The 17,035-nt window shown below is 51.8% G+C and overlaps 1 protein-coding gene and 1 non-coding gene across 4 annotated transcripts; both read left to right on the top strand.

Annotated features, from left to right (window-relative positions):
* The first annotated feature begins 729 nt into the window (after positions 1 to 729).
* Positions 730 to 7,475, top strand: LOC120363979 (uncharacterized). 3 transcript variants are annotated; one of them, XR_012516225.1, is made up of 3 exons: positions 730 to 1,568; positions 1,736 to 6,664; positions 6,764 to 7,475. XR_012516225.1 is itself a non-coding variant. In XM_039469240.2 (3 exons), exon 3 carries the CDS (start codon positions 2,969 to 2,971, stop codon positions 4,082 to 4,084), a length of 1,116 nt encoding a protein of 371 aa, XP_039325174.2. In that variant the 5' UTR covers positions 730 to 1,568; positions 1,736 to 1,858; positions 2,448 to 2,968; the 3' UTR covers positions 4,085 to 7,475. The 3 variants fall into 3 exon arrangements, 2 of the variants coding, with proteins under 2 accessions (XP_039325174.2, XP_074249452.1); XM_039469240.2 differs by having other exon boundaries at positions 1,736 to 1,858; positions 2,448 to 7,475; XM_074393351.1 differs by having other exon boundaries at positions 1,736 to 7,475.
* Positions 7,476 to 10,777: 3,302 nt separating this feature from the next.
* Positions 10,778 to 10,941, top strand: LOC120364173 (U1 spliceosomal RNA). The gene has a single exon (XR_005579515.1). It is a non-coding gene; the product is annotated as a U1 spliceosomal RNA (small nuclear RNA).
* The last annotated feature ends 6,094 nt before the right edge of the window (positions 10,942 to 17,035 follow it).

The raw sequence follows: 17,035 nt of genomic DNA, 5'->3' as shown, positions 1-17,035 counted from the left end.
CAACGCCCCAGTACACTCACTCCCTCGCGCCCGTCACACTCTGCACACACGGTCACTTCCCTCCCGTGGCCCCAGTCCCCTCACCCCTTCAAGACTCCCTCGCTCCACCCTCGCCGCTCGGGAAAACCACCGCGAAACCACTCTGAGGTCGCGGCGCGGGACGTGGGTGTCCCAGGCCGAGCGGGACCGGCAGCCTCCGCGCGCCGTGCTCATCTGCATATGCCACGCCCTCACGGCCGGGGGACGCGCCCGGCGCTTAGTTCGCTCCCCCTCGCCGACGCGAGACCTACAGAGGGCGCGCTCCCGGGCTGCGTAGGCGACGGTCGGCGCGCGGCTGGGGGTCTGGGACCCGGGAGACGCGAGAGAGGAGGGGCGGAGAGGGGACGGAGGAGGGGAGGCGGAGCTCGCGGCCCGTGAGACATCTACTCCGACGCTCTAGTTAAAATGAGTAGTATTTTGTAGCTTGAAGTTCAAAGTTAGACTGAGTCATTTGTCGTCCTGTCTTTGTCTAACCTTTTTACTGTCGGAAAGTCAGTCCCTTGAGATAGTCAGGCCTCGGGTGGTGCCTACTCTGTTTACATTATCTTCTCTCTCTCCTCTCTCTCTCTCTGTTGCTCTCTTTCCCTCCCTCCCTCCCTTCCTTCCTTCTCTTTCCTGGAGTCTCGCTCTGCCGCCCGGGTTCAAGCGATTCTCATGCCTCAGCCTCGCGAGTAGCTGGGACTACAGGCGCGCGCCACCACGCCCAGCTAATTTTCCTATTTTTAGTAGAGACGAGATGCCACCGTATTAGCCAGGCTGGTCTCGGACTCCTGACCTGGTGACTCCCCCTTCCCCACCCCTCGGCCTCCGTAAGTGCTGGGATTACAGGCGTGAAACTATTGAAATTCACCAGATCTTCCGACAGAAAATAAAAGGGGTCCCCTCTTTCATCAGGATTGCTTCCTCACCCCTGCCCAGTTCCTGTTACATTTCCTTCCTGTGGGGAGACGGATTAGAGACTGAGCTACCATCTCCTTAGCTTTAGAGCACCGCCACTGAAATTAAAGCCTTCTTGCCAATACTCATCTTCTCAGGGATTGGCTTGCTGTGTGGCAAGTGGCAGCACCTGAACTGAACCCCTGCTGTTCCGGTAACAGTGTGAGGCTCCGGGAACCTACCTCAGGAGCACATGCTTTCCTGGAAGGATCAGCTAAGGTAACCCTAGCCGATCTTGCATAGGAAAGTCCCGCCCAACAATCTACCTACCAATAGCAGCTTGCTCCGTCTATGTCCCCATAACCAATCAGAGCACCCTGCGCCTCCTCACTGGCTATAGCTCTAAAAACCCTAAGCCTCAGGAAGTTAGCGGACTTTTCTGCTCCCGGAGCCCTTTCCTGGACGCTAGCACCTCGCCCGGGAGTTGAATAAATTGGAATGTAATTGTTCTTATACTGGCCTCAGTTTCCTCATTTTAAACTTGGCAATAACCCCTTGTAAGTGGTGCCGAAAACCTGGGAGTTGTAAGACCCCTGCTTGGGGAAACTGACTCCTCCACCCGAAGCTGGACCAGGGAGCCACTACACCATTAGGTAAGATTTATGTTACCCATAGCCTCCCCTACTGCTTGCCTCGTGGACTCCCTGCTCGCAATCGCAGCCGCGTCGGGGACTCCTTCTCATCTCTTGCCGTGGGCTCAGACCCCAGCCTCGTCTCAAGGACCTGAGCGTAGAGATGTCCCTACACTCTTGTTTTCCAGGGGTCAGGAGTCTGAGGGAGACGTCCCCACCTTCCTGATCCCTCTCGCAGCCTCTGATGTTCGGTAGTGCGGTCTGGTGTGCTGAGCCGCCCTTCGGATCATCCCCGCAGCAGCGAGGTTTGGGTAATCACAAGGCCCCTCTCCAAACCCGGGCCCTGCCGAACAGCAGGACCAAACCCCTGGCTTAGGCCACTAAAACGTCTATCTCAAACCAGCCCTTTGGCATATAAATTCCCGTTAATTAAGTAACTGTACTTTCAGTTTCTCTTCCTAACCTTGGCACCAGTGAGTGAGTGAGTGAGTTTATGTGTCGTCCCACGGCCTAACGGCTATGGGGCTTGTGTGGGCCTCAACCCGAGGTTCCATGGGGACGTCGTAAGGCATAACGGTGATTCACCTCAGAAACCTGAAGGTCACCAGGCCCGGGGGTTATATGGGTACACCTTAGCCAAGACGCCCTGAAACATCAGGTTCGTCTCCCATCTGGGGAACTCCCCACCCCTTTTGTCTGTCAACCTTCTATGGGGTTCTGTCTCACCTGTCAGTTTATCCAATTTGTCCAACTCTTATTAGCCGACATAGCGTGGAGCAAGTCGGTTTCCCTTTAAGTGGAGGATCTCCTCCAGTGGATAACAGATCACTGGCTGCAGGGAACCTTTACCGAATTCATGCCCCTAGAAGTAACTGTTCTCTTTCCTTCTCCTCTTCTTAGGTTCTCTCAGCCACCCCCTGCGGGACAGGAGTATTTCTGCCCGTGTTGGATATAATATCTTTTTATAACCCTTACTCACCCCTGACTACCCCGTGACAGAGAGTGAACTATGGGTAATCTGGAGTCTCGCATAGACCCCAAGTCGCCGTTGGGATGTCTAATCCAAAATTTACCCAAATTGGGCCTTCCCATAGAAAAGAAAAGGCTGCTCTTTCTCTCCACCATAGCCTGGCCACAGTACTCTCTGGACAACCAGTCGAAGTGGCCTCCAGAGGGCACACTCGACTTCAAGGTCCTGACAGATTTAGATAACTTTTGTCAAAGAAACCGCAAGTGGTCGCAGATCCCCTATGTCCAGGCCTTTTGGTATCTGCGCTCCCGACCTGCCCTCTGCTCCTCTTGTTCCTCTGCCCATGTCCCATTAGCCAAAACCCCGCCTTTGCCCTCAGCCCCACCTGGCTCTGCGCTCTCCGAAAACCCGGAAGACCTGTCCTGCCCCTGCTTCACCAACCGTCCTCCTTATGCGGGGCCTCAACTCCCTCCTTCCTCTTCTCCTCCTCCCCAAAGCCCTAATGACTTCCCCTGTCAGTGCTCGTACCCACTCTCACGACCCTCCTCTCCTCCGCCCTCTGTGTGAGGTAGCCGGGGCCGAGGGAGTTGGGCCAGTGCACGTTCTGTTTTCTCTCTCTGACCTATCTGCTATCCAGAAGCGCCTGGGGTCTTTCTCCACTAACCCGACTGCCTACACCAAAGACTTCCGCTATCTTACCCAGGCATATGACCTAACCTCGCATGACACGTATGTAATCCTATCCTCCACCCTCACCCCAGACGAGCGGGACCGAATCCTTACAGCAGCCCGGGCACACGCTGATGAGGTACATCTAACCAACAACCAAATGCCGGTGGGGGCAGTGGCAGTCCCCAACGCCGACTCGAACTGGAACTATCAAACAGGTCAAGATGGCTGCTGCCGCAGAGACCAAATGCTACAGTGCCTCCTAGCGGGCATGCAGAGTGTGGCTCAAAAAGTGGTTAATTATGATAAGCTAAGGGAAATAACTCAGGGCCCTACTGAAAACCCCGCAGCCTTCCTAGACAGATTAACTAACGCTATGATTCTCCATACTCGACTGGATCCAGCCTCCCCAGTGGGGGCTACAGTCTTAGCCACTCACTTCATTTCCCAGTCCGCAGCCGACATTAGAAAAAAACTTCAAAAGGCTGAGGAGGGCCCCCAAACTCCCATACGAGACCTGGTAAACATGACATTTAAGGTTTTTAATGGCGGAGAGGAAAAGGCCACCCGCCAGGCCCGTCTACAGCAAAAGGTGAGCCTCCAAACCCAAGCTCTTGTAGCAGCCCTGAGGCTGGCAGCCCACCAAGCATCTGGTGGAGGGGGTCCCTCAAAACCCACCAAAAATTCTTCAAGGGTCCCACCCGGACCCTGCTTCAAATGTGGCCAAGAGGGACACTGGGCACGACAGTGCCCCTGTCCTCGTCCACCTCCCGGACCCTGCCCAAGCTGCAAACAGGCTGGACACTGGAAGGTTGACTGCCCATCCCAGACTACAGGTTCACCCCTCACACCTGCATGCGGAGGCCAGGCCGGTCTTCTTGGCGTGCTGGACGACTGACAAGGCCCGGACCCAAGGACCCCCCATCACCGCTGCCAAGCCCAGGGTAATGCTGCAGGTAGTGGGTAAGTCCATTTCCTTCTTAACTGGACACGGGGGCTACCTATTCTGTATTGCTTTCCTACTCAGGACCTAGCATACCTTCCCAGGTTTCAGTCATGGGAATTGATGTTAAGCCTTCCTGTCATAATCAAACCCATCCTTTAGCCTGTGTCCTCGAGGGACACCCCTTTTCCCATCCCTTTTTAATCATACCCTTGTGCCCAGTCCCCCTTTTAGGACGAGACATTCTCCAGACTGTGGGGGCCACTCTCCAACTCACTGGCACCCCACACTCAAGTTCATCATCCGCCCACCTCCTACTGCCACTCCTAACCAATGCCACGCCCTGTCTTAACTCCAAGCTCATCATGCGCCCACCTCCTACTGCCTCTCCTAACCAATGCCACGCCATGTCTGAACTCCTCACCCCAACCCCCTATCCCTCCTGACATAGTTAATCCCCTGGTATGGGATACCTCCAAGCCTGTAGTAGCCAAACATCCTGCCCTGGGTTAAAATACTTCTCAAAAACCCTACCCACTTTCCTTCACGTCCTCAGTTTCCCCATCTCGAAAACCCACCGTCAAGGCCTGAAGCCTATCATCGCCCACCTGCTAGCCCAGGAACTACTCATTAACCACATCACAAAAGGTGGAGCTCATTGCCCTAACCCGAGCTCTCACACCAGCACAGGGAAAGCGAGCAAACATCTACACTGACTCAGAATATGCTTTCCTTATTACCCATTGCCACTCTGCCCTCTGGAGAGAGTGGGGATTCCTTACCACAAAGGGGTCCCCCACAATCAATGCTACACAGATCTCCAACCTTTTACAGGCCTTATCATTGCCCAGGGAAGTTGCAGTCATACACTGCTGAGGATACCAGGCCCAGCATGATGCCGTCTCGCCTTATCATTGCCCAGGGAAGTTGCAGTCATACACTGCCGAGGACACCAGGCCCAGCATGATGCCGTCTCCTGGGGCAATGCGCGGGCAGATACAGCAGCAAAGTCTTTAACGCCAAGTTGACCCCTACCCCTGTTCTCTTCCTTACCACAGCCACACAGCCTGTATACTCACCATCAGAAAAACAGGCCCTCATACTAAAAGGGAACAGAATCTAATCAGGGCTGGATCTTCCTAAATAACAGAATTGCCCTTCCCCGGGAACAGGCCCCTACAATTATTGCTGAAATCCACCAATCCTTACATATAGGGCCTAAGGCGTTATACCGCTTTGTACAGCCCCTCTTTTTCTCCCCAGGTCTGCAACAAACAATAAAGCAGGTACACAAGGCATGCGTTACTTGCTCTAAGGTCTCGCCTCAGGGAGGCTTCAGGCCACATTTTCCTACTCACCAAATGCGTGGCAACCTACCGGCCCAAGACTGGCAAACTGACTTCACTCATATGCCCACTCACAAAAGCTCCGCTACCTCCTAACTTTTGTAGACACCTTTTCAGGTTGGACTGAAACCTTCCCCACCTCCTGGGAGATGGTAGACACAGCAGCCTCCCTCTTTACTCAAGAAATCATCCCTTGCTTCGGCCTACCTGCCACCATCCAGTAGGACAATGGTCGAGCATTTATGGCCCAAGTAGTCCAGTTAGTCGCCAAGTCCCTCAACATCTCCTGGAAACTGCACATTCCTTACCATCCTCAGTCGTCAGGTAAAGTTGAACGGGCCCGTGGCATCCTCAAAGGCCATTTGGCCAAACTTGCTATTAAGGTAAAACTCTCTTGGCCCACATCCTACCTCTTGCCCTGGCCCGGGTCCAGGCCACCCCATGGGAGCCAACGGGCCTTAGCCCCTTCAAATTGCTGTACGGCCGGCCTTTCCTGGTTTCTCACAACCTCCCTGTAAACCCTCCTCTACTGGCTTCCTACCTTCCCTTCCTCTACCTCCTCTGCCACCTGTTAAGGGAGCACGCAGACCACTCCCTCCCTGTTGTTCCAGGACCAGAGGACTCCCACCCAGCGGCACCTCTCCAACTGGGTGACAGTGTTCTCCTCCGAGAACTCAAACCAGGATCCTTGCAACCCAGGTGGTCAGGACCCCACATTGTTATCCTAACCACCCCCACAGCAGCCAAACTCCTGGGTCACACTCCGTGGTACCATGTGTCCCACCTCAAACTGGACCCCCAAAAGGATCAGTGGAAATCCGAACCCCTGGGTCCCACTCGCCTCCGCCCCACCCGTGGCCCTGACGCGTCGCCCCCTAACCCTTCAGAGCCTCCTTCCCTTTCCCTCATGTGCCTGTCACCTTAGTCCCGCAGTTAGAGGTATACAGACAGGTCGAACTTCTATCCCTCTTCCACCTTCCCCTCATCACCGGACCGACGAGCAGTCTTTCTCCCAATGGTTGTTGGTCTCTCTCTAGTATTCTCTCTGGTGGCGGCTGGGCTAGGAAGCCGCGCTCTAGGCTACAGTGTCACTTCAGCCACTCAACCAGAGGACAAGCTCCATGTGGCTATTGAAGCATCAGCCACCTCCCTGGCCTCCCTCCAGCAACAAATCACGTCGCTGGCACAGGTAACTCTCCAGAACCGACCGGCCCTTGACCTGCTAACAGTAGAAAAAGGAGGTACCTGTCTGTTTCTTCACAGTGCTGCTACTATATCAACGAAACAGGCCTTGTAGAAGAGAACGTCAGCGCTCTCTATCGCCTCCAAGAAGACCTCCGAAAAAAACAGAATGCACCAGTCTCGCTTCTCAACTGGTGGCAATCTCCCCTGCTTACCTGGCTGACCCCTATTATCACCCCCATCATTGTCGTTTGCCTTCTGTTAACATTAGCCCCTTTTTTCCTCAGGTTTTTACAGGCCCCCATAAGGGAAATTTCCAGGGTGGCCGTAAACCAGATGCTGCATCACCCCTATGTCTGACTCCCAACCTAGGCACCAGCCAAGTGACCCCTCCCACTCACTCCGCCCCTATTCAGCAGGAAGTAGCCAGAAAGAAGCAGCGTCCTATATCATCAAAAGGGTCAGAATGTAAGGCCGGTTGCCTCGCTAGGAGCTCCGACACACCCACCCATCTCTGTACCCGAAACCCATGTCACATCTCTGCGCCAGGAACCTACCTCAGGAGCACATGCTCTCCTGGAAGGATTTGGCTAATGTAACCCTAGCTGGATCTTGCATTAGGAAAGTCCCGCCCAACAATCTACCTACCAATAGCAGCTTCCCCATCTATGTCCCACTCACCCATAACCAATCAGAGCACCCTGCTCCTCCTCAGTCGCTATAGCTATAAAAACCCTACACCTCAAGAAGTTAGCACGACTTCTCTGGCCCCCATTTCCCAGACCATAGAACCTTGCCTGGGAGCTGAATAAATTGGAATTTAACTGTTCTTATACTGGCCTCAGTTTCCTCATTTTAAACTCGGCAATAACCCTTACAAACAGAATTACAGGCTTTGCTTCTCCTTTTCTTTTTATTTATTTTTTGAGATGGAGTCTCGCTCTGTCACCCAGACTGGAGTGCAGTGGTGCAATCTCAGCTCACTGTAACATCTGCTTCCCGGGTTCAAGCAGTTCCCTGCCTCAGCCTCCCAAGTAGCTGGGATTACGCCACTACGCCCAGCTAATTTTTGTATTTTTAGTAGAGACAGGGTTTCACTGAGGAGACTGGTCTCGAACTCCTCATTTCACGATCCAATTGCCTCGGCCTACCAAATTGCAGTGCCGGGATTACAGGCATGAGCCACCACGCCCGGCCTCTGGTTCTCATCCTCTAAATATGTAAAACAGTAATAGTTTCAATAAGTTAAAATTACATTAAAAAGCCATGCACTGTAGTCCCACCTACTTGGGAGGCTGAGCAGGAGAATCACTTGAACCCAAAAGGCAGAGGTTGCAGTGAGCCAAGATCCAGCCACTGCACTCCAGCCTGGGCGACAGAGTGAGACTCCATCTAAAAATCAAAAAAAAGTTTTTTAAAGGCTCAAAATTTTATCAAAACTGAATCACAGATTACTGTTAAATGATAGTTATTCATTTAAGCAAGGTCAATAATCTAAAGACCTCAAAGGCAGTGCAGAAAGTTACATAGATGTAAAAATCCTAAACCTTTTAAAGCTGAGGCGGGTGGATCACGAAGTCAGGAGTTCAAGACCAGCCTAGCCTAGATGGTGAAATCCTGTCTCTACTAAAAATACAAAAATTAGCAGGGCGTGGTGGCAGGCACCTGTAATCCCAGCTACTCAGGAGGCTGAGGCAGAGAATCGCTTGAACCTCAGAGCGGAGGTTGTGTTGAGGTGAGATGACACCAATACACTCCAGCCTGGGCGACAAACTGAGATTGTGTCTCAGAAAGGAAAGAAAAAGTAAAAACCGTCAAACCAGGTGGCTTATGCCTGTAATCCCAGCGTCATTTAGGGATGTGGAGGCAGGAGGATCCCTTGAGCCCAAGAATACAAGACCAGCTGAGGCAATAAATTGACATCCTATCTCACTAAAAATAGATTAACCAAGCATAGTGACGTGAACGACAATATGATATTTCTTTCATAACCATTTTCTTCTCTTTTCTCTTCTCCTCTCCTCCCCTCCTCTCCCTTCCCCTCCCCTCTTCTCTTTTCTTTGAGACAGAGTTTCGTTCTTGTTCCCTCGATGCAACTTCCGCCTCCTGGGTTCAAGTGACTCTCCAGCTTCGGCCTCCCTAGTAGCTGGGATTACAGGCATGTGCCATCACATCCAGCTAATTTTCTATTGTTAATAGAGACTGGGTTTCTCCAAGTTGGTCAGGTTGGTCTCAAACTCCCGACCTCAGGAGATCTGCCCGCCTCAGCCTTCCAAAATGCTGGGATGACAGGTGTGAGCCACCGCGCCCACGTTTGTTTACAGTTTCGTTGATGATGTCCTTGGGGTGCTGAGCAAGTTCGCTGGACCTGTATCTAGGTTTCCCTAGGTATGGGCAATGGATCATGTAGTACAGTGAGAAACATAAGTGAAAAAGGGTATATGTAGTATGCCACCCTGTGTCTATTTATTCTTGTTTTTCTTCTTGTGAAAAATAAACACAAGCCTGATAAACCAGAACTGATTAAATTATTTACCAGGTCGACTGATGGGGAACAGAGTAGGAGAGTGATCCTTTTCGGAGTATACCTTTTTATGTAATTTTAACTTATTGAAACGGTTACTGTTTACATATTTAGAAGGTGAGAACCAGAGGCCAGGTGTAGTGGCTCACGCCTGTAATCCCAGCACTTTGGTAGGCCGAGGCAATTGGATCATGAAATAAGGAGTTCGAGACCAGCCTCGTCAACACAGTGAAACCCCTTCTCTACTAAAAATACAAAAATTAGCTGGGCATGGTGGCATAATCCCAGCTACTTGGGAGGCTGAGTTAGGGAACTATTTGAACCCGGGAAGCAGATGTTACATACAGTGAGCTGAGATTGCACCACTGTACTCCAGTCTGGGCGACAGAGCTAGACTCCATCTCAAAAAACAAATAAACACATAAAAAGAAAAGGAGAAGCAAAGCCTGTAATTCTGTTACCGGAACAGCAGGGGTTCAGTTCAGGTGCTGCCACTTGCCACACAGCAAGCCAATCCCTGAGAAGATGAGTATTGGCAAGAAGGCTTTAATTTCAGTGGCGGTGCTCTAAAGCTAAGGAGATGGTAGCTCAGTCTCTAATCCGTCTCCCCACAGGAAGGAAATGTAACAGGAACTGGGCAGGGGTGAGGAAGCAATCCTGATGAAAGAGGGGACCCCTTTTATTTTCTGTCGGAAGATCTGGTGAATTTCAATAGTTTCACGCCTGTAATCCCAGCACTTACGGAGGCCGAGGGGTGGGGAAGGGGGAGTCACCAGGTCAGGAGTCCGAGACCAGCCTGGCTAATACGGTGGCATCTCGTCTCTACTAAAAATAGGAAAATTAGCTGGGCGTGGTGGCGCGCGCCTGTAGTCCCAGCTACTCGCGAGGCTGAGGCATGAGAATCGCTTGAACCCGGGCGGCAGAGCGAGACTCCAGGAAAGAGAAGGAAGGGAGGGAGGGAGGGAGGGAAAGAGAGCAACAGAGAGAGAGAGAGGAGAGAGAGAAGATAATGTAAACAGAGTAGGCACCACCCGAGGCCTGACTATCTCAAGGGACTGACTTTCCGACAGTAAAAAGGTTAGACAAAGACAGGACGACAAATGACTCAGTCTAACTTTGAACTTCAAGCTACAAAATACTACTCATTTTAACTAGAGCGTCGGAGTAGATGTCTCACGGGCCGCGAGCTCCGCCTCCCCTCCTCCGTCCCCTCTCCGCCCCTCCTCTCTCGCGTCTCCCGGGTCCCAGACCCCCAGCCGCGCGCCGACCGTCGCCTACGCAGCCCGGGAGCGCGCCCTCTGTAGGTCTCGCGTCGGCGAGGGGGAGCGAACTAAGCGCCGGGCGCGTCCCCCGGCCGTGAGGGCGTGGCATATGCAGATGAGCACGGCGCGCGGAGGCTGCCGGTCCCGCTCGGCCTGGGACACCCACGTCCCGCGCCGCGACCTCAGAGTGATTTCGCGGTGGTTTTCCCGAGCGGCGAGGGTGGAGCGAGGGAGTCTTGAAGGGGTGAGGGGACTGGGGCCACGGGAGGGAAGTGACCGTGTGTGCAGAGTGTGACGGGCGCGAGGGAGTGAGTGTACTGGGGCGTTGTGCCTCATACTTACCTGGCAGGGGAGATACCATGATCACGAAGGTGGTTTTCCCAGGGCGAGGCTTATCCATTGCACTCCGGATGTGCTGACCCCTGCGATTTCCCCAAATGTGGGAAACTCGACTGCATAATTTGTGGTAGTGGGGGACTGCGTTCGCGCTTTCCCCTGGCTTTTCGTGGTTTCCAAAGTCAGATTTCTGTGGTGCTCTGGGTTTTCCGAAAAGCTGTTTTTTTGTTTCCGCGGTTGTACGTTTCGGTGTGTTACGACTTCTGTGGCTGGACGGTGGCGGTGTCTGAGGCGTGTCATCCAGCTTCTCCCAACAGTAGTTGCCAACCGCTGTGTTTTTAAGCTGCAGTTCTGGTCTCCCGAGTAGTAGGGATTACGGCGCGTCGCCACGCCGGCCTAATTTTTGTATCTTTCGTAGCGAGGGGGCGTGAGTGATCTACGTCTTCTGACCTCGTGATCCGCCCGCCACGGTCTCCCGAGGTGCTGGGAATTACAGACGTGAGCCACTGTGCCCGGTCTCTTTCTTCCTCACGCCCCCGCCCCCGACAGTTCTTAGTACCGTGCCACTTAGTAGCAGTGTGGCCCTCGACCAGCAACTTCAGTCTCACCTGGCGCCTTGGAGTGACTCAGTTAAAAACTCACGCTCGTAGGCCCCACCTTTGCAACATCTACTGAGTCAGAATGTGCATTCCATCCACGCTGAAATTAAAGAAGCACTGATCTGCTGTGTTTTAGTTTTCTATCTAACATCACCCCCTGCGATGTAAGCTCCAGGTCAGCGATTCCTACTTGTTTTGTTGACTGCTCCATCCACAGGTGGCTAGAAAGCTGCCTGCCTATAATAGGGCTTTCAATATATTTATTGACAGCACGTGCCCAGGTTCTAGCTCTGAGCCCAGGGGAGTTTAATACTGTGTCCTTCCTACAGAGAAAACACAGGGTTGCATACCCTCTCTGTTCGGCCTCATCAGCACTTGATTCCATTGGCTCGAGCTACGAAACTAGCTGACCTCTGTCAGCCTCTTTAGCCCCATTCTCACTTGAGGAGAATGTGATCATTTTACAGGCATCAGAAAAAGGCAAGTGTGGGGTAAGCACCTTATTTTTCTCACTCCCCTATCCCTTCTATTTACCCAATGGTTTAACCTGGTTTGAGCCAGCCATCGTCTTGCCTGGATTAGTACATCTGATGGGTCTCCCTGCTTTTCATTTTTTGATCACATCATGCCACACCTCTGCTCAAAACCTGCTTCACCCAGATTTAAAGCCTTACTATGGTGTCTACAAGACCCTCATGATACTACTCTCACCCAGTCACCTCTGTGACTGAATTTTTTTTTTTTTTTTTTTTTTTCTAGATGGAATTTTGCTCTTGTTGCTCAGGCTGGTAGCGCAACGGCGCAATCTTGGCTCACCGCAACCTCCGCCTCCCAGGCTGAAGCGATTCTCCTGCCTCAGCCTCCTGAGTAGCTGGGATTACAGGCATGTGCCACCCTGCCCGGCTAATTTCATACTTTTAGTAGAGATGGGGTTTCTCCATGTTGGTCAGGCTGGTCTTGAACTCCCGACCTCAGGTGATCCGCCCGCCTCGGCCTCCCAAAGTACTGGGATTACAGGCGTGAGCCACCACGCCCGGCCGTGGCTGAAATTTTATACAGCTCTTGTTAATTTTGCTCCCGACACAGGGCCTCCTTGCTGCTTGCCAAACCCAGTCCTACCTGGGCGTTTGCTGTAGCTGATGTCTGCGTGCTGGGGATGCCCCGTGACCAACGCCCTTTACCTGCGTCAAGTCCTTTGCTCATAGGGTACCTTCTCATTGCAGCCTCTTCCGACCGCCCGGGGAGATTCTTGTGGAGCATTAAGATTTAATGACTGTCCTGTTGGGTTTCAGACTGTGTGGGGCCTGTTGCCCTTTTCTTTTGGCTGACTTCTCCCTTTTTGCAATGGGGATGTTTACCCAATGCCTGTACCCCCATTTTACCTTTGGAAGTAAAGAACTGATTTTCATTTTACAGGCTCCTAGGTGAAACACGGCCACCTGCCCCTTGCCGCAACTCCTTATCTCGCTTTCCCTCTGTTTGCTTTTTCATAGCACTTGGCACCTAAGCTACTAATTTACCTCCTGAGCCCGGTGTCGATTTTCTCCCCCCACTCACCCCCACCTTTTCTAACTAGAATGTGGGCACCGAGGCCTTTTTGCTCCCAGATGCCTGAAGAACAGTGTCTGCGCACAGGCTATGCGCTCAATAAACGGTTGATGAATGGACGATTTCTGTTTTTTGTTTGTTTTGTTTGTTTGTTTTCGAGACGGAGTCTCGCTCTGTCACCCAGGCTGGAGTGCAGTGGCGCCCAAGTGATTCTCCTGCCTCAGCCTCCCGAGTAGCTGAGATTGCAGGCGCGTGCCACCACGCCCGGCTAATTTTTTGTATTTTTAGTAGGGACGGGGTTTCACCATGTTGGCCAGGGTGGTCTCAAGCCCCTGATCTCAGGTGATCCACCCGCCTCGGCCTCCCAAAGTGTTGGGATCACAGGCGTGAGCCCCCGCGCCCGGCCCTGGGCTTTCAATTACTTGAAGACGAGTTCGATCCGGCGAGAAGAAAAGGCGTCGAATACTTGCTTTTTGGTGAAAGGAAAGTGAGGCCAAATCCGAGCCCTGCTCTGCCCGGGCGCTGGGTCCCTGGGTCTCTCCGCGGGTGGGCGGTGGGGCCGCAAGCGTTCTCTCTCCTCTCTCACTCTGTCTCTCTCTCGTGTCCTCTGGGGTCTCTGTTTCAGGTCCCAGACCCTCGGCCGCGCGCCCACCTGCGCCCACCCAGCCCCCGAGACACCTGGGAGCCTGTCTCACCACCCGCTAATGTTTGTAGTTTTAGTAGAGACGGGGGTCTCGCCATGTTGGCCCGGATGGTCTCGAACTCCTAACTTAAAATGATCTGTCCTCCTCGGCCTCCCAAAGTGCTGGGATTACAGGGATGATCCGCTGCGCCCGGCCTACCCTACCGTTTTTCGCCTAACTTGACTCTGGATAGTCAGTAACAGAGCCAGAGGCAAAGGTGGGCTAAGACTAGAGCAGAATTTTTATCTGCTCCTGATCTATGCCAGTAAATTCTGAGAAAGCCTCAACAAACTGCTGAGGAAACCAATGGTAAACTCTGGGACTTCTGGGTACACTACTGCATTTTTTTTTTTAAGTAGACAGGAGGTCTCCCTATGTTGCCCAGACTGGTCTCAAACTCCTCGGCTCAAGCGACCCTCCCGCCTTGGCTTCCCAAAGGGATGGGACTGAAGATGTGAGCCCCCCACGCCCTGCCCACAATTCCGTTTATAGCCCCAGGAAATGTCACCCCTTTATATGGGTAGGCAGATGCAAGGCCTAAAATACACGCTGTCAAGAATTTGTTCTCAAGAAAGAAACTTAGCACCATTTACACACAGTTCATCCTAAAGTCAACTGGTAATTGGAGCGGTCACCTGTGTTATTAATTGCGGTACCCACAGGGAAGAGAAAACCTCTGATACAAGTTGGTAGTGACAACTTCGAGTCAGCCACCTAGGCTAAATTCCCAGCAATAGAGGCCAGGTGCGGTGGCTCACCCATGTAATCCCAGCACTTACTCTGGGAGGGCAAGATGGGCAGATCACCTGAGGTCAGCAGTTCAAGACCAGCCTGGCCAACATGGTGAAACCTCCTCTTTACTAAAAATATAAAAATTAGCCGGACGTGGTGGCACGCACCTGTGCTTCCCAGCTACTTGGGAGGCGGAGGCAGGAGAATCAAGCGAACCGGGGAGGTGGAGATTGCAGTGGGACGAGATCGCACCACTAAACTCCAGCCTGGGCGATAGATGGAGACTCTGTCTCAGAAATAAATAAAAATAAATGTAAATAAATAAGTCAATTCCCACAGACAGAAAGGAGATAGGGGGACACTGTCTTCCTTGATACTTACCTTTGAAGAGGTGGTTTCAAGGCCCTCAAGGGAAAACCTTCCTAGGTTGTAAAACTGGCAAGAGGCTTATTCAGCTGTTAATATGACTCACTTAGGCCAGGTGTGGTGGCTCACATCTGTAATTTCAGAACTTTGGAGGGCCGAGGCGGAAGGATCTCTTGAGCCCAGGAGTTCGAGGCCAGCTTGGGCAACATAGGAAGACACCCTCTCTACAAAAAAAGAAAGAAATTAAAGTTAGCCAGTTAGCCGTGTGTGGTGACACACACCTGTGGTTCCAGCCAGGAGAAAGACTGAGGCTGGAGGACCACTTGAACCCAGGAGTTCTAGGGTGCAGTGAGTGAGCTATGCTAACACCACTGCACCCTAGCCTGGGCGACAGAGAGGGCCCCTGTCTCAAAAAGCAGAGACTCAGCTTCAAGGGAAAGGGAAATGTCTCTTTTCCTTATGGTACCAAGGGCACATGTTTTTGTTGTTGTCTTTTTTCTTTTTTGAGGCAGTCTCTCCCTCCTGTCACTTGGGTGGGAGTGCAGTGGAGCCATCACCGTTCTGTTCATTGCAGCCTCAGCCTCAGCCTGATCTGCTCACCTTTTTTTTTTTTTTTTTCCTTCCAAATTTACAGACCAGGTCTCTCACTGTGTTGCCCTGGCTGGTCTCTTAACTCCTGGGCTCAAGTGATCCTCTTTTTTTTTTTTTTTTTTTGAGACGGAGTTTCGCTCTTGTTACCCAGGCTGGAGTGCAATGGCGCGATCTCGGCTCACCGCAACCTCCACCTCCTGGGTTCAGGCAATTCTCCTGCCTCAACCTCCTGAGTAGCTGGGATTACAGGCACGTGCCACCATGCCCAGCTAATTTTTTTGTATTTTTAGTAGAGACGGGGTTTCACCATGTTGACCAGGTTGGTCTTGATCTCTCGACCTCGTGATCCACCCGCCTCGGCCTCCCAAAGTGCTGGGATTACAGATTACAGGCGTGAGCCACTGTGCCTGGCCAAAGTTTTTGTTTCCTTCTTCCAGTTTTGTATTTACCTTTTTTTTTTTTTGAGACAGAGTCTCCCTCTGTCGCCCAGGCCGGAGTGCAGTGGCAGGATCTTGGCTCATTGCAACCTCCGCCTCCTGGATTCAAGCGATTCTTCTGTCCAGCTAATTTTTGTGTGTTTAGTAGAGATGGGGTTTCACCATGTTGCCCACGTCGGTCTTGAACTCCTGATCTCAGGTGGTCTGCACGCCTTGGCCTCCCAACGTGCTGGGATTACAGGCATGAGCCACGGCTGCCAACAAGCCCCAGCACCTGCCTGGGTGGGATCGGCAGCTCCCAGGGACTCCATCTTCCCCTGGGTGGGAACATGGGATGGCAGGGAACTCACCCCCGGCAGGTCCTTCCTAAACCTCTCAGCCTAATACTTCCCTGTACCAGGATTAATTGCCCATACATACTCTGCCGTTTCTGCCAGCAGTTACAGATCCCGGGATACTTTCCCCCAGGTGCCTAGTCCATGCCAAATAAAGAAGTTTCTCTACACACCCCAAACTAGCAGGAAAAAGGCAGATTTGGCCTAGAAAAGCATGAGATGGCAACTTTTCGACGAGGATACACATGTGGCTGGGCACAGTGGCTCACACCTATAATTCCAACACCTTGGGAGAACAAGGCATGAGGATCACTGGAGCCCAGGAGTTTGCAACATAGTGAGATACCTGTCTGTACAAAAAATTAAACAAAAAACCACATTTGATAATAAATTTAAAGTCTTCAAAAGTGACTATTTTAGCACTGCCCATTCATAGTAGTTTGTAAGACACAATTTGGTATGAAAAATGTGTGTTTAAGTACCTCAGAATTCAAAGTTAAAGGGGTATAGATAATTTAATAAAAATTATTAGCATCAGTGATGAGGTGGGAATTTTGTGTATAATATCCAATTCACGAATTAAAATGGAATTTGGGTTATGTGATCCACTAATTTTTCAGTGGTTTAAAAATATTTGTGTTAACATTTTTTTATTATTATTTATTTTTACGGGGGAGGGCAGGGGAGGATGATGGGAGAGCGGGGTCGTGTTAACATTTTTTTAAAAATGTTTTACTCTGTTGTACAGGCAAGAGTATTCAGTGGCAATCACAGCTCACTGCACCTTTTAACTCCTAGGCTCAAGCAATCCTCCTGCGTCAGCCTCCCTGCCTAGCTGATGTTTTAAACTTTTGTAGCCATAGTGTCACTTTGTTGCCTAGGGTTGTCTTGAACTTCTGGCCTCAAGTGATTTTCCTACGTTGGTATCCCAAAGTGCTGGTACACAGGCATGAGCCCCGCCTCTT

This window comes from Saimiri boliviensis, chromosome 2, assembly GCF_048565385.1.
Source record: "Saimiri boliviensis isolate mSaiBol1 chromosome 2, mSaiBol1.pri, whole genome shotgun sequence".
NCBI lineage: Eukaryota > Metazoa > Chordata > Mammalia > Primates > Cebidae > Saimiri > Saimiri boliviensis.
This window is presented reverse-complemented; position numbering and strand designations above follow the sequence as displayed.

What these genes read in the sequence shown, in the direction of transcription:
- LOC120363979 (XM_039469240.2), top strand. Translation starts at nt 2,969, where the DNA reads ATGCGGGGCCTCAACTCCCTCCTTCCTCTTCTCCTCCTCCCCAAAGCC.